This window comes from Lagenorhynchus albirostris, chromosome 10 (genome assembly GCF_949774975.1).
Source record: "Lagenorhynchus albirostris chromosome 10, mLagAlb1.1, whole genome shotgun sequence".
NCBI classification, from domain to species: Eukaryota; Metazoa; Chordata; class Mammalia; order Artiodactyla; family Delphinidae; genus Lagenorhynchus; species Lagenorhynchus albirostris.
This window is the reverse complement of record NC_083104.1, coordinates 42704552-42721571: the sequence shown is the minus strand read 5'-3', so window position 1 is coordinate 42721571 and position 17020 is coordinate 42704552. Positions and strand designations below refer to the sequence as shown.

The window sequence follows — 17020 nt, the reverse complement described above, 5'->3', positions numbered from 1 at the left end:
TGTGTGTGTGTGTGTGTGTGTGTGAAGTGCACATAGCAGGCCCTCAGTGAAGGTCTGAAAGCTGGGCCATGCTTGGGCTTGCCCCCAGCCTCTTGGGCCGCAGGAAGGCTGGCCCAACGCAGGACAGCCTGTGAAAACGATCCAGCCGGGAATCAGAAAGACTGGACACAGGAAGACCTGCTGGCTCTCTCACACCCAGCCTGTTTTCGGTGGGCCAGGAGCCCTGCCACTGTCTCGAGCTGTCCCCGTGGCTCCACTCCCACCCTGCCTCCCACAGGTCTCGCTGATCAGCCTGGTGGCCAACGCGCTGGGCTTTGCTGAGATGGGCCCCATCAAGTCACTGCGGACCTTGCGTGCGCTCCGACCCCTGCGAGCCCTGTCACGATTTGAGGGCATGAGGGTAAGAGGGGTGGCTCTTCCCACAGGGGCAGTGGGAGGTGGCTCCATGGAGGGGACCCGCAGGCCCACTTGCTGTCCAGGCGGCCCTGACCCGGTGGGAGCATGTGCAGGATCTCCAGGAAGCACGGCTGGGCTTGGTGGCACTCGGAGATGGAGAGCTGTGCGAACCTCCCCCCAGGCCTGCCACTCCCAGCCCTGTGGGCTCCACGAGGGCCAGAGAGCCCTGGATAATGGAGAGGAAGTGAGGCCTGGGGCAAAGGCGTCTCAGCTGCAGCCAGCCCCACCGGCCCAGGGCCCCTTCGGCTTCTGCTCTCCAGCGGGGCCTCGTGTCTGTGTGCGCCCCGGCTCCATGTGTCCATCCCTGTCCCCTGCCTCCTGGCCATCACAGGCTGCCTTCCCTGTCTGTGATAGGCGGTAGGGCAGTGCTAGGGAGGATGAAGGAAGCAAGGAAGGAGCCAGCTGTATTCTCACCATGAGAAAGCAGCTTGTATTTGCTTAGTAAGCTCTTTGGCACTATTTTCTAAGTGCAGAGCCCTCTGCGTTTGTTTCAAGTCACCAAATTTTACCAAAGAATGTGCACATATAAGGCAAATTGAAAAGCTCACCAAGAAAAAACATTATCCATTTTATATAGCAAGAAAACGAACCCATGTGTTTCTGTGTGGGGGTTTTTTTTGTTTCTTGTTTTTACAAAATGTTCACAGTTCTGTTGTGACTTTAGCAGACACATCTGTGTGTCTCTCACTGACCCAGCAGGCACCATTACACAGCCCCAATTTGGTTGATGGTTTTGAACTTTGCTCACACCCCCAATCCATGGAGAAGCAAGCTGTTTATTTCTGGTGGGAAGCCGTTCACAAGTGAATAATCCGACCTAAGTTAAATGTCTCTTTGGGAGCAAGGACATTTTGTTCTGGGACAAGGGGACATGGGGGAGACACTAGTTGCCAGGAATGCCTCTGCTGTGGCTGCTGGCCACAGAGCCAGAGAAGGGCAAACGGGAGAGTTGGTTTCCCACCCCGTTCCCAGGTTCATCATGCCTGCTGGGGGGCCACGGACCGACCCCCTTCTTTGCGTGTGTCAGCATTACCATATCCACCGCCCAGCTCCACACCAGCTCCGCTCCTAGTCTGTGTGGCAAACATGTTCCTGGCTCACAGACAGCTGAGAACTAGGTCCCTCACTGGAGTGCAGTCCCCAGTTATTTTTGCCAAGGATACTTCTCCTGGGTGCTGTGAGTTTAAATGAAGAGCATGGGGCCATGGCCCCATGGGGTCAGAGAGCCTCTCCCTGGGGAGGGCAGAGGCACAGGGAGCGCGCACACCACCCGCCCTGCCAGCCCTGCTCCCACCGCAGCATGGGAGGGCTGTCAGAGCACCCTCCAGACGTACCACCCGGAGGTCCCCTGGACACACTTTACAGGAGAACACCCATCCATCCCGGTAGCAGCAACCCCAAAGGAAACCAGAAGCTTAGCTCAGAGAGTGTATCTCCAGAGGCCCTTTCTCATCAGACTTGTGGCATACTCATCCAGCAGAGACCCTGCTGAAAATTAAGTTTGAAGGTCATGGATTCCGGGCAGAGCCAAGAAGGGAAAGGCAGATGTTCTGAGCTGTGTCAGACTTTAGGGTGCAAAGCAAAAGGCGTGTGTGTTCTCTCTCACTCCCCTCGCTGCCCACCAGAGCTTCCAGCCATGGGTTCCCCTTCACTGGGGACAGGAATTGTTCCCCACCCCCATAGGGACCTATACCCAGGAGGTTGAGTAGTTTGGGGCTCTTGAAAAGGGTGTGTGTTCTGGGCACCCCCAGGAACTGAGCCTCTTCTCTGCCCATTTGAGGTTGTGGTCAATGCCCTGGTGGGCGCCATCCCCTCCATCATGAATGTCCTCCTCGTCTGCCTCATCTTCTGGCTCATCTTCAGTATCATGGGCGTGAACCTCTTCGCGGGGAAGTTTGGGAGATGCATCAACCAGACTGAGGGAGACCTGCCCTTGAACTACACCATCGTGAACAACAAGAGCGACTGTGTGTCTTTCAACGTGACTGGTGAATTGTACTGGACCAAGGTGAAAGTCAACTTTGACAACGTGGGGGCCGGGTACCTGGCCCTTCTGCAGGTGGTAAGTCCTGTGGGGGTGGGGAAGGGCCTTCCTTCCTCCTACTGGCTGACCAGCAACAGGCATCTTCCCCTATGCTGTGGGCAGGTGAGGGAGAGCGGGGCCACTCTGGATCCTCACGATAGGATCATGTTGCCCAAAGGAGGCTTAGGATTCTCCAGGGAATTCTTGGCTGTTTGGGAAGGCCCCAGATTTTCCATTCTAAGGAAGATGCTACATTCTCCAAGTATGGCCTGGGGCTTCAGCACTACGGCAGAACCAGCTCCCCAGACAGCAGTCAGTTTGGCAGTACGATGGCACAGATTGCAAGTGAACGACCATAGACACCCAGGGACTGAACTAGTAGCAAAATTGTGACTCTGGCCACCCCTCTGTTATAAAAGGTAGTGATACCTCCTGCGTTGTTAAAAGAATATATTTCCTTTCATCTCTAATGTGCAAGATGTGTGATGTTTAAACACGCATGGCCTTCCCCAGTCTTTCCAAAGTTTCCACTGATTTGTGAGGACAGTGGCTTCAGTGATTATAATGCACAGCATACAAATAACCTTGACAACAGAAATCAGTCTGAACCATAACATGCAAAGCTGCAGCTTGTTCTTCTTGCTGTCGCAACCAAAAGCCCAGACACCTGTCTCTAGTTCCCAGAACAGAGGGAAGCTTGGCACATCCCCTCACACCTCCACCCACCTCTTAAATCACAGGGATAGCTTTCTCCAACGACTCCCCTGAAATACATCGTGGGGAACATGATTAGAGCCAAACTCAGAGCACCTTCCATCCCTGTGACTGTCCCTTCTGAATGTCAGAACTCGGAAGGAAAGCCCCCTTTCTGTTGCAGACAGAACCGCACAGTGGCTGGGAAGAATTCGGTCACGGGCATCTCGTAACCTTGGGTGGTCCCCAGCAGGTCCCACAGCATCTCCAGGCCTCTCTGTACAGGTGAGGGCCCCGTGGCACAGGGAGCTGAAGCAGTTGCCTTCTCTGCGGCTGCCTTGGTTTCCCTCTGCCCTGCCTGACTCATGAAAACTCTTAGACATGGAAAGTCTGTGCAGACCAGCTTATACCCTGAAAGTAGGCTCAGGACACGATCGGATTTTGCCAAGGACACAAGTGAGGTCGCTAGGCAATTGGTCTCACCAGCAAGCATGTCCCCCAGGCTCTTTCTGAATCATCATAGCATCCCAGACTTGGGCAGTCCATGCAGCCAGTGCCAGGACCTTGTCCTATTCAGCCTCCTCTTTCCTGCCTTGTGTGCCATGCCAGCGCCGGCACGTATGGACTCACAAGAGCCAATTGCTACATTTTCCAATATTTGGCAAGCCATTATTAAAAATTAGATTTTTAAACTTGTAATTAACTCAATGATATTGAAACGAAATCAGAACTCACCATTACCACTTATTATCATCTATGCTCCTGAGGTTATTCACACCTATTATATCCATGCAGTGGAAATATTACAACGCTGTGCTCCTGTGCATCTCTTCCCAACTCTGTGTTCAGTAATGACATGTTGGCAACTTAAGGATGGCAATGATGGGAGTATTTACACAGAGAAGCTGGCAAACGCAACAATCAGGGCTTTTCTTTTTCTTCTGGAAAGCCATTTGTTAGCCATTTGCCAACACACCACTAGCAAAAGGACCCCCTTAAGTATGAGGGAAGGTTGGGATTCTTCAGGGACTTCCTTTGAAAAGCTATGAAGCAGAAGCAATAAGGCTCATGACAAAGGGGACCAGGTCAGCCCTGGAGTCCACCTTAAGTAAGAACTGAGAGCCCAAGAGCCACCTCTCTCTCCCTGATACCTGCTGTGCGCTTCTGTGTCATTTTAGAATCTGAAATGAATGTGGATCTGAAGGGAAGTCGCTTGGCCAACATCAAGAAGTTTATTCCCCCACTGTATGACCTTGTTGGGGTGTCTGCTTAGCTGGCTTCCCCTCCTCCTCAGCCCTGAACAAGAAGGCCTTTCCCTGACCGCCCAGCCGTTTGGATACTGCTGAAAGGGTGGGATGGACTGATTGCTTCTTGTAGGAGGTTATTTCCTGGCCTCATCTGCCCAGACGGGAGCCCTAAGTAGCTCCATAGACGCAGGATTAAATGATTTCCTTACTTTTGTTTTTTCCTTCCAGGCAACATTTAAAGGCTGGATGGACATCATGTATGCAGCTGTGGACTCCAGGGGGGTAGGTTGTCACACTGGCCTCTCTGCCTGAGTCAGGCACCCGAGGTTCCCAGCTTCTTGGCCCCCAGGGTATCAGGGTCTACATCCCATAAGGGCCAGGTCTCTTGTGTCAACCCAGAGTTGAGCCTCTCTGGAATGCCTAGGCCTGGCCCTGGGGCAGGGTTGTGTGGTCTCCCAAGGAGTCCCCAAATTTACAAATATCTTTCAAATTAAATTCACTGTAATTTAGTTGAATCAAAGTCTTACCCCAGGAGGATGGGGTGGAACCAACAGAGACATAAATCAAGTTTCTCCTTTGTCCTTGTGCTCCACCCCCATCACACTGAGAGTTGCAGGCTGAGAGATGCCCCCATATACTCAAACCTCCCAGTGGCCCAGGGGAAGGAGCCATGCAGGGACGCTGTGCCAGCCCTGAGCCCAGCATGCCTGCCCTTATCACCTGCCACCACCCACTCTTCTCAACTCCATCCCCACCCACCCATCACACACACTCAGACATACACGCTGTGTGGTGACCTTCCTCTGACACACCCAGCCAGCCCACCCCCATTCCCGCCTGTCTGACCTCCCGTCTGGTTTCTCCCCTCTAGTATGAAGAGCAGCCCCAGTGGGAATACAACCTCTACATGTACATCTACTTTGTTATTTTCATCATCTTCGGGTCTTTCTTCACCCTGAACCTTTTCATCGGTGTCATCATTGACAACTTCAACCAACAGAAGAAAAAGATACGTAGAGCACAGGTTCCCCAGGCTGCAGGGCGAGGCTGGATGCCAGGGACTTGGGAGCCTTTCCAGCTCCTGGCCCCATTTTTCCTTCCTGTTGGGGATGGTCCTCTTCTTGCTCCTGTTGGGATAGGGTGGGAGAGGGGTGTGTCTATAATGTGACCTGCTTAGGGCTGTAAGCCTGTAACAAGGTGCCCCACGCCTGCCGTAGTCTGAGAGATGAGGCTCCTAAGAGAACCTGGGGTGAGGGTTGTGTCTGTTTACCTGGTCCGTGATCAGGGACAATGGTGGGGGCGGTACTGCACAGAGGCCAGGGTCTTCCAGGAGCTCCATCAGAGGGGCCATGATTGGGTGGCAGGCAAACCAAGTGGGCAGAGAGAACTTCCAAGGTGGCTGAGCTGAGCAGGGGAGAGGATGGGAGTAGGGACTGGATTTGCAAGTCACAAAGTCAGAGAGAGCTCAAGGAGAATGGGGACAGGGACCCAGGAGAAGCAGGTACGGGGGTGGGGGGAATCTCTGGTGCAGGATAGAGGCACACTTTTCTCCCCCAGGAGAGGAAGTGCGGAGGAGCGCAACCCTGGCATCCTCATCAAGGAGGCGAGATCCCTGTGCCCTCCATGCTGGGGGCTCTGAGAACTCCAAAATGAAGCTGGTGCCTGTCTCTCTGCACTTAGGGGGCCAGGACATCTTCATGACAGAGGAGCAGAAGAAGTACTACAATGCCATGAAAAAGCTGGGCTCCAAGAAGCCCCAGAAGCCCATCCCACGGCCCCTGGTGAGTCAGGCTTTCGATTTGGTGGGAGTGGGGAGGACCAGCTGAGGGGACCCTGGGAAGGCCCCATGCCACAAGACCAGCTATCAGGGCCTCTTCACAGTCTTTTGGCCCAACCTAGGGCCCTCAGCCTGTCCAGGAAAGGAGGGACCTGTAACCACACACAGGGGCCTCAGTCTCACGGAGATAGAAGGGAAGGCATGAGACAGCTATGGCAGCCCAGGGGACACTCCCCTCCCACAGGAACCTCTCAGTGAGCCCCCTTCTCCCCTGCAGGGCTGCAGGCTTTCCCCAGGGAGCGCAGGGCAGCCTGCCCCCACCCCCGTGCATAACCTCATCCTTGCAACTCCCTGAGCAGTAGAGTTCCCTGGTAGGTAGGGCCCAGAGGGGTGCTGGGTTCTCTGCTAGGCTGACTCCCTTGGCCCCAAAAAGTGTGTGTGTGTGTGTGTGTGTGTGTGTGTGTGTGTGTGTGTGTGTGTATTGGAGCAGGATGGGGGCAGTACTGAGGTTAATTAGGTGAATGGTACCTAAATCACTAGCTTGTAAGTGGCAGCCCCAGTTTTTGCATCTAATTCATCCATTTCATCTGATACTTTCCTGTTCTCCATGCTCGGTTCTAGGTTACGTGTGTGTGTGTGTGTGTGCATGCGCAGACGTGTGTTTTCACTTATTTATAATCGTCTCTCTTCCCCAAAATAATCTTACAATTAAAGACACATATAAATACAGTCAGTAGAATCCACTGGACCACTGGGGGAGTCCCAAGTAGAATAAATAAAATAAATTCCATAAAAAGGGTGGAGAAAATTTGTTAACCTGAGGACTGAGACAATTACTAGGACTGAAATTTAAATCTGACCTTGAGCCTTCAGACAGTGGGAACAAAAAGGGAAGCATGATGAATGATGTGCTGAGGAAACTCGGGGTAAGAGAGGTCCCTTTCTGAAGAGCCATCAGAGATGGTCTCAGGGAAGAGAGAGCCTAGGACTGGGCCTGGAAGCCCAGGGAGCTTTCAGCAGGAGAGCCAGGTTGGCCAGCATCCTGACTTCTTCTTCTTCCCGTGACTGTCTGGGGGCATTGGCCCCCCCCGCAGAGGATGAAGTAGGAGGGTAGGTGGCCTGGGCTGAGAGGCAGCAATGGGGGCGTGCTAGCCTGTCTGAGACCCCTGCTGAGCCCGTCCTTTGCCCCTCCTTTCAGAACAAGTACCAGGGCTTCATATTCGACATTGTGACCAAGCAGGCCTTCGATGTCACCATCATGTTTCTCATCTGCTTGAACATGGTGACCATGATGGTGGAGACAGATGACCAGAGCCCTGAGAAGGTCAACATCTTGGCCAAGATCAACCTGCTCTTCGTAGCCATCTTCACAGGCGAATGTATCGTCAAGATGGCTGCCCTGCGCTACTATTACTTCACCAACAGCTGGAACATCTTTGACTTCGTGGTTGTCATCCTCTCCATCGTGGGTGGGTATGCAAGTTGGCTGGGCAGAAAAGCCCTCCCCAGGCCAGGCCTTTCCCTCTCCTCCAGCCCTGGATCTGTACTTCACCATAACAAGTACACCAGGCTCCTACATTCTTTTCTGTCTACATTCCTTGCCTCTACCCCCATCTCATACACACACACACACACACACACACACACACACACACACACACACTCACACACACACACATCTGGGAGGGCCCAATCAGGCCAAGGGGCCAACCTGGTAGAGGACCCAGCACCCCTTCCTGGCCCCACCCTCCCTGGAACCCTGGAACACAGCTCTCTGATTGGAGAGCTTCAAGGATGAGTCTGGGAAAGGGAATGGGACCTGTGGGGGCTTTCCTGCCTTCCCAAGGGAAGCCTGCCCCTTAGGCTGAAGGAGGAAGAGGTTCCAGAGTCGGGAGGCAGGTGGCCCTCTAAAGTAGAAGTTATCCTTGGAGATGGAAAATTCTGGAGTCTAGCCACCCAGGTATGTGCCAGGTTCCTTCAGACATCACCTGCCTCATGCAGTGTACCTTATAAAGTCAGCACTGAGGCAGGGAAATCATACAACTAGGGAGAAGCAGAGACAGGATTCATACACAGTCTACTCAGGCTGCTATAACAAAATACCAGACTGGGTAACTTATAAACAACAGAAATTTACTTCTCACAGTTCTGGATGCTGGAAGTCCAAGATTAAGGCACCAGCATAATAATGTTTTCTGGTGAGGGTCCTTTTCCTGGTTCATAACCTGCACCTTCTTGCCATGTCCTCACAAAGTGGAAGGGGCTAGGGAGCTCCATGAGCCTCTTTTATAAGGGCACTAATCCCATTTATGTGGGCTCCACCCTCATGACTTAAGCACCTACCAAGGTCCCACCTTCTAATGCCATCATCTTTGAGAGTTGGGATTTCAACATATGAATTTAGGGGGAGACAGAAACATTCAGACCATAGCACATGCCCATATCTGTTTAACTTCAGAGCCCAAGTTCTTTTTTTAACAACAGTTTTATTGAGATATAATTTACATAACATAAATCCACCCTTTCAAGTGTACTTCAGTACTTTTTAGTATATTCACATAGCTGTGCAACCATCATCACACTCTAATTTTAGAATATTTTCCTCATCCCCAAAAGAGACTCTGTACCCATTTAGCGATTAGTCCCCATTTTCCCTCTCCCCAGCCCCTTGGCAACCAGTAATCTAAAATTTTGAGGGGCCGCCAAACTGTTTTCCAAAGTGGCTGCACCATTTTACATTCCCATCCTCAATGTATGAGGGTTCCATTTACTCCGCATCCTTACCAACACTTGTTATTTTCTGTATTTTTTAATTATAGCCACTCTAGTGGGTGTGAAGTGATATCTTATTGCGGTTTTGGTTTGCATTTCCCTGATGACTAATGATGATGAACATCTTTTTATGTGTTTATTGGTCATTTTCCTTGGTATATCTTGGTATATAATAAGAGAAATGTCTTGGAGGAATGTCTTCAAATCCTTTGCTCAATTTTTTAATTGACTTATTTATGTTTTTATTGAGTTGTAAGAATTCTTTATATATTCTGGAGGCCAGTCCCTTATCAGATATATGATTTGCAAATATTTTCTCCCATTCTGTAGGTTGTCTTTTCACTTTCTTGGTTGTTATCTCTTGAAGCACAAAGCTTTTATTTTTAAGTCCAATTTATCAATATTTTTTTTCTTTTGTCACTTGTGTTCAGGGCCCAGTCTTGACCCTGCCTCCACAGACCGCTGCCTTGGGGTGACTGGCTTTCATCTTTCTGCCATGTTCAGACCCTGCCTTCAGTGCCTCAGAGGCAAAAGCAGGGGCTGCTATGGCTGCAGTGATGGACAGATGGTTAGAAGCTGGAAGTTAGGTCAGGAAATGCTCCGAGAGGTCCCAGGCAGGGGTGAGGGCGAGATTGTGCCTGGTAGGACTGGAGAGAAGCTTTAGAGAATGCGGGTGTCAGGAACAGGAACAGAGCCCTTGAGGCATAGTCTCAGAGATTCCAGGAGGTGCAGTCTGTCCTCAGGAACACCTAGTGATCCCAGAGCTTGTGTACCAGAGAGGCATAGTTAACATGTCGACTTGGAGCCAGAGTGTCTGAGTCAAATCGTAGCTTCTCACTGACTAGGTGGTAACTTAGATAAGTTTCCTCTTCCAGAAAATGAGGATGATGGTATCAGCTTTCCTCCTAGGGTAAGCCCTTTCTTCTGTTGGAAGGGCTAAATGGATGAGTATGAATTGCTCAGCCCAGTGCCCTATTGACAGTGAACACTGGACATATGTCAGCCAGTGACATTATTATCATATGAGGAGTCAGGAAAGGTCACTTGGGCCAATACGAGGCAAGTGCATTCCACTCTTTCCCCTATAACTTACATCCCTGCTCCTTGAAACTCCAAATCCAGAGTAGTCAGTGGAGATGGGTGGGCAGGCCTGGCAGCTAGCAGAGTTGAGAGGGTCATAGGAAGCACCTCAGAGAGGCTGAGATGTGACAGGTGAGGTGCGGGGAGTGGGCCGACTGCCTGGCCAGTGCCTCTTGTATTTCAGTGTGCACACAAATGACCTGGGCTTGTTAAAACACAGTGGGTCTGGGGCAGAGCTGAGATTCTGCATTCCTGATAAGTGCCCAGGAGATCAGGCTTCTGGTCCTTGGACCACACTTTGAGTAGAAAGGAGCTAAAAGTTCCCGAGTTCTGGTCCAAGGTGGGCCACCAAGATGCTGAGAAAGTCCCCTGAGGCCTCAGAACCCAAGATCTGGAAGATGGGCCTGGTACGGCTCTGCAGGTGTTCTCAGGAGACTAAGGAACGGAGAGCTAAGAAGGCACTTTGCAAAAGATGCAGGTACTGTAGGTCCTCCTTTTCTGGACCACAGATGCAGCAATGGAGACTCAAAGAGGTGGGTGGAGGCAGGGTCCTTGCAGGCCCCAGGTGACCCAGGCCTCCACTTCCTGGCTCCTCGCTGTACAGAGACCCCTCCCAGCGATGCTGGGCTGGAGGGAGGACAGCAATGCCATCAGTGGCCACAGTCTGCATTGTTTCCCACAGGCACTGTGCTCTCAGACATCATCCAGAAGTACTTCTTCTCCCCAACGCTCTTCCGAGTCATCCGCCTGGCCCGGATCGGCCGCATCCTCAGGCTGATCCGCGGGGCCAAGGGCATCCGCACGCTGCTCTTCGCGCTCATGATGTCCCTGCCCGCCCTCTTCAATATTGGGCTGCTGCTCTTCCTGGTCATGTTCATCTACTCCATCTTCGGCATGGCCAACTTCGCCTACGTCAAGTGGGAGGCTGGCATTGATGACATGTTCAACTTCCAGACCTTCGCCAACAGCATGCTGTGCCTCTTCCAGATCACCACGTCGGCAGGCTGGGACGGGCTCCTCAGCCCCATCCTCAACACGGGGCCTCCCTACTGCGACCCCACCCTGCCCAACAGCAACGGCTCCCGGGGGAACTGCGGGAGCCCCGCCGTGGGCATCCTCTTCTTCACCACCTACATCATCATCTCCTTCCTCATCGTGGTCAACATGTACATCGCCATCATCCTGGAGAACTTCAGTGTGGCCACAGAGGAGAGCACGGAGCCCCTGAGCGAGGATGACTTCGACATGTTCTATGAGATCTGGGAGAAGTTTGACCCGGAGGCCACCCAGTTCATTGAGTATTCGGCCCTGTCCGACTTTGCTGACGCCCTGTCTGAGCCGCTCCGAATCGCCAAGCCCAACCAGATAAGCCTCATCAATATGGACCTGCCCATGGTGAGCGGGGACCGTATCCACTGCATGGACATCCTCTTTGCCTTCACCAAGAGGGTCCTGGGCGAGTCTGGGGAGATGGACGCCCTGAAGATCCAAATGGAGGAGAAGTTCATGGCGGCCAACCCGTCCAAGATCTCGTACGAGCCCATCACCACCACACTCCGGCGCAAGCACGAGGAGGTGTCGGCCTCGATCATCCAGCGGGCCTTCCGCAGGCACCTGCTGCGGCGCTCCATGAAGCATGCCTCCTTCCTCTTCCGCCAGCAGGCGGGCGGCAGCGGCCTCTCCGAGGAGGATGCCCCCGAGCAGGAGGGCCTCATCGCCTACATGATGAACGAGAACTTCTCCCAGCGCCTTGTCCCGCCCTCCAGCTCCTCCATCTCCTCCACGTCCTTCCCACCCTCCTACGACAGCGTCACCAGGGCCACCAGCGATAACCCCCAGGCGCGGGCATCTGACTACAGCCCCAGCGAAGATCTCGCGGACATCCCCCCGTCCCCAGACAGGGACCGTGAATCTGTCGTGTGAGCGTGCCCCGGTGGGCCAGCGCACAGCGTCATGGCAAACCCAAATGCAGCCCCAGACCAGCAGCCGTTGGGCCATCTGTCCTTGCTTTGGGCTTCAGGAGTGAGAGATGAGCCTCAGCCCCATGGACCGACAAGGCAGAGCCCTGTGCACCATGCTGATGCCTGGAAGCATTTGGCTACGCCAGCCATTCGGGGTGGCCTGTCCCTCGAGGCCCCAAGTGTACCAGTCCTGGCGGAAGGTTCTGGTCAGGCAACACCCCAGGGCTCTGACAAGCAACTCCACCCCAGCTGCTGAGACAAAATACAAAACTGAGACTGTAGGTGTTGTGAACGGGCTTTCATAAATTTATTATATTTGATATTTTTTTACTTGAGCAAAGAACTAACTTTTTTCATGGACGGATCGGCAGCAATTCCCGCTGCCTCTTCTTAACTCTGCACAAGAGTGTCTATGGAGCTGCTGGGACTCTGTTGTCAAAGCAAAAGTGAAATCCAGTGTGGGTCCCACAGGCCTTCACTGCCCAGGGGTTGGGCTAAGGTGCCAAGAGGGCTGAACCCCTTCCCCTTCATGCGTGTGCACGCTCCCATACACACAGAGGCCAGACACAGGCCACGTGTGGCCTGGGCTCCCCGAGGTGAGCACCAGGCAGCCTCTTCTGCCCTAGCCTAAGGGAGACAGGCCTTTCCTCCCGGCCCCCATGGGTGGGATTCTTGTCAGCCGGGGCTCATCCTGGCCTTCCATTGTACCCAAGGTCCATTTTCCCCTTGTATTTTTATGCAGGCCACCCTGGGGTCAGTTCTACAGATACAACAAGCTTCCAGAAGAGAGTGTCCCGGGTCCCAGGGCTGGTCCTCGGCACTGATGTTGCCTTTCTTCCCTGGAGAGCGTGGCCTCTGTTAGTGTATTAACGTTAAACGAAGGGCCTGAGGGAGGAGCCCCACTCACTTCCTGCCACCCAGCTTGTCCTTGCTGCCCAGCCTGGCCGGCCCTGCCCCACAGGCGAGGAAGAGAAGGCTGAGCCCGTGGGGTTAGGGCTGAGAAACACAACAGCCCTCAGGGCGGGGGCCCCTGGCCCATGTGGAGAAGGGAGTCTGTTGTCATCACCCAGGCTCTCTCTCCGGACCTTTCTGCCTCTGCCCAGCTGTGAGGGGATGCCCGTGTGGCCTCCAGCTCCTCTCCAGATGCAGTGGCATGGGAGCGGGGAGGGCTGTTTGGGCTCTGTGCAGAGAAGGGGCCTCAGGAGGCTCAGGCCCAGTCCCTGTGCCCTGGGAGGGGAATGGACCCCAGGCCCCCTGGGAAAGGGAGTAGTGTGACCCTGGACCAGCCCCTCCCGCTCAGCCCAGGGTCCTGGTGGCACCCGCATGCAGGACCTTCTGGGGCAGCGGCCAGGCTGCCCATAGGTCTTGTGAGCAGGCCTTTTCAGGGAAAAATACTTTTTCTAGTCCAATTACCACCCCCAGGGCCTCTTCAGCTGCTGACAATCCTACTTAGCATATGCAAATCTTTTAATGTAGAGAACTGTCACCCTGAGAGTGACAGTGGTGGCTGGTGGAGCCTGTGCAGGCAGGGGCTCGGCTGCCCAAATCCGCTCTCCAGCAAAGCCGCCCTCCACCCGGCGGCAGCCACCTCTCAGGGCAGCCCGGGAAGCCAGAAGCTGGCTGTCCTAACCTACCTCGCCGAGCCGTCAGGGAGCTGGCCGTGGGGAGCTAAGGGGACACTGCCGGCGAGACAAGTGTTATGTTTCTTCTTGTCACCTGAGTTCCCTTGGTGGCAGCCCCAGCCTCCACCCCCTTCCACCCCAGTGATTTCTCTTCTCCCATGTTCCCTTTGAGTCCAGCGTGGGATGTGGTTTTTAACTGTCCCAGCGACACTTCTCTGAGTGGAAATCTTATTTTTGTAGCTCTCTGTGCTGTGCTCTTAAGGCTTGGAGAGGTGTGTGCCCTCCCTGGCACCTGGCACCCAGAGCCTGCTGCATGGACGGGGATGAGGCTGGGAGGCTGGCCGGCCTGCAGGCCCAGCTGACCAGAAGGCAACTGGGGTTTTATATGTGGGGACAGCCTGGGAGCCTGAGGCAGGTGCCCGGGGCCGGCCGCTGACAGACGACGCTGGCTGCACCAAGTGCCAGCCGTTGTCTGAACTACCCAAGCACTTCTCACCAAACTTCGTGCGTAAATAAGATACATATTTTTAAAACAAACCAATAAATGGCTTACATGACCTGGCCTGGACCCTGTTCTTTTTTTTTAATTGAAGCATAGTTGATTTACAAATTTACAATATTGTGTTAGTTTCTGGTATACAGCAAAGTGATTCAGTTTTATATATCCAGCCTTTAGTTTTGCCTCTTCCTGTCCCTTTCAGCTTCATTCAGTGGAGACAATCTTCCCTGGCCCCGGGTAAAAACCAGGCCAATGCTGGGGCTTTTCCACTCAGTCTTGGGTGAAACAGCAGCCTTCAGCCACTCTGTTGTAAATACCATCTTAGCCTCATCCTGACAGTGTCCAGTCCTACGACAGTCGGCGATAGGGTGGCTGGACGGCTACAGGGGACTCTCATATGGGCATCTTCTGGCCTTCTGGAGACTCCCTACTGGACCTTCTCCCTGTAGTCTCCTCAGCCCTAGGAATGCACTCTTACAGGGGCCCCGTGACCCTTCCTTTGCCTGTGGGCACCTGTGGGTCTACTCCCAGCCTCTTCCTGCCAAGCCCCGGGACCTTCCCGGTAGCCCTGTTGTGGAGGCTCACATAGGCCCTCTCTGCCTGCAGCCTCTGGTCCTCAGGAAGCACTAAGCACACTTGCCCCACCCACACTGGCCCGTGGCTAGGCCCCGGCAGCAGTGTGCTCCAAGGCCACCACCAGAGCAACCCTCCCTCCAGGTCCCAGGGCTGGTCCACTTGAGCTTTCTCAGGCCCAGTGAGGCCCAGTCCTCCATGTCAAAGCTCTCCAAGAAGGCCCAGGAAGCCCCCCTCAGCAGGCCAGGGTTAGAAGGTGGCACCCTCCACACACAGGCCATCCTCAAGAAGAAAGCCACAGCGTCCTGGAAACAACTCATGACAGTTCTCTGCAAGAAACCCACTCACAACAGGTTCCCTTGGACCCCTTTTTCTATCCTTGATGTGACTATGGGGTCCCCATGTCTGGCTCCGTTTCCCTTGTAAGCCATCTGCATACAAGAGACACATGGTTTGGCAACCTGAAACCCTTGGTATTGGTCCCTTGGTCAAAACAGGGGCAGAGACAGTCCACTTTAACCTCCTGTGACACTTGTTTAATTGTCTCCCCAGCCAGACCAGGGCATTTCAAAGGGCAGGCCATGTCCCAGTGTAGTGGGCCACGACCAGCTTTTTTTAAAATGATATCAGAATTTAAAATAGCAGTGGATGCTATGTGCTTAGGATAAGTGTTGTTTTGTGAAGCTATTGTTTCAGATATACATAGAAAACTTGGGTGAGTGCCTGTATGTACACTGGGTGGTGAAAGAAAATATATTTTGTATTAGAAATTGCAGCAAAAAGAGTGAAAACAACATGAGGAGAGGGGTGTGAGACAAGACAACGGAGTAGAAGGACTTCAGCTCACCATCTCGCACGAAAGCACCAAAATCACAATTAGCTGCTGAACAACCATTGACAAAAAAGACTGGAACTATCAAAAAGATACTCTACATCCAAAGACAAAGAAGAAGCCACAACGAGATGGTAGAAGAGGCACATTCACAATGTAATGAAATCCATACCCGCAGGGTGGGTGGCCCACAAACTGGAAAATAATTATATCTCAGTGGTTCTCACACAGGAGTGAGAGTTCTAAGCCCCATGTCAGGCCCCCAGAGCATTTGGCTTAGAAGGCCAACAGGGCTTGATTGCAGGAACTCCACAGAACCAGGGGAAACAGACACTCCACTCTTGGAGAATGTACACAAGTTCTCATGCACACTGGGACCCAAGGAAAAAAGCAGCGACTTCATAGACACCTGGGCCAGACCTACCTGATGGACTCGGAGGGTCTCCTGGGGAGGCGGGAGTAGCTGTGGCTCACTTTGGGGACAAGGACACTGGTGGAGGAAGTATTGGGAGTATTCATTGGTGTGAGCTCTCCCAGAGGCTGCCATTTTGTCACCAAGATCTGGCCCCACCCAACAGCCTGCAGGCTCCAGTGCTGAGACCAAACAACCAACAGGGTGGGAATACAGCCTCACCCATCAGCAGACAGGCTGCTTACAGTCTTCCTGAGCCCACAGCTGCTTGCAAAAATCCTTTACAAAACACTAGCAAACCAATCCAACAATACATTAAAAGGATCATACACCATGATCAAGTGGGATTTATCCCAGTAATGTGAAGATTTTTCAATATCCACAAATCAATCAGTGTGATACACTACATCAACAAATTGAAGAACAAAAACCATATGATCATCTCAGTAGATACAGAAAATGCTTTTGACAAAATTCAACTCCCATTTATGATAAAAACTCTCCAGAAAGTGGGCCTAGAGGGAACTTACCTCAACATAATAAACACCATATATGACAAACCCACAGCTAACATCATACTCAACAGTGAAAAGCTGAAAGCATTTCCTCCAAGATAAGGAACAAGACAAGGATGTCCACTCTTGCCACTTTTATTCAATGTAGTTTTGGAAGTCCTAGACACAGCAATCAGAGAAGAAAAAGAAAAGGAATTCAAGTTGCAAAAGGAGAAGTAAAACTTACTGTTTGCAGATGACATGATACTGTACATAGAAAATCCTAAAGATGCTACCAGAACACTACTAGAGCTCATCAATGAATTCAGTAAAGTTGCAAGATACAAAATTAATACACAGAAATCTATTGCATTTCTATACACTACGAATGAAAGATCAGAAAGAGAAATTAGGAAACAATTCCATTTACCATCACATCAAAAAGAATAAAATACCTAGGAATAAACCTACCTAAGGAGGAGAAGACCCATACTCCAAAAACTGTAAGACACTGATGAAAGAAATCAAAGGTGACACAAACAGTTGGAAAGATATACCATGTCCTTGGATTGGAAAACT

The 17020-nt window shown here is 52.4% G+C and overlaps 1 protein-coding gene across 8 annotated transcripts in view; it reads left to right on the top strand.

Moving 5' to 3' along the window:
- Positions 1 to 11971, top strand: part of SCN5A (sodium voltage-gated channel alpha subunit 5) — an 86030-nt gene extending 74059 nt beyond the window's left edge. For 4 of the 8 annotated variants that reach the window (XM_060164054.1, XM_060164053.1, XM_060164058.1 and 1 more), the window contains 7 exons: positions 278 to 400; positions 2237 to 2518; positions 4648 to 4701; positions 5291 to 5428; positions 6096 to 6200; positions 7395 to 7665; positions 10731 to 11971. In XM_060164054.1, coding sequence (XP_060020037.1) covers positions 278 to 400; positions 2237 to 2518; positions 4648 to 4701; positions 5291 to 5428; positions 6096 to 6200; positions 7395 to 7665; positions 10731 to 11971 — 2214 coding nt within the window. Of the gene's footprint in view, positions 1 to 277; positions 401 to 2236; positions 2519 to 4647; positions 4702 to 5290; positions 5433 to 6095; positions 6201 to 7394; positions 7666 to 10730 lie in introns of all 8 variants that reach the window. The other 4 variants (XM_060164056.1, XM_060164055.1, XM_060164059.1 and 1 more) reach the window with 3 other exon arrangements.
- Positions 11972 to 17020: the final 5049 nt, after the last annotated feature.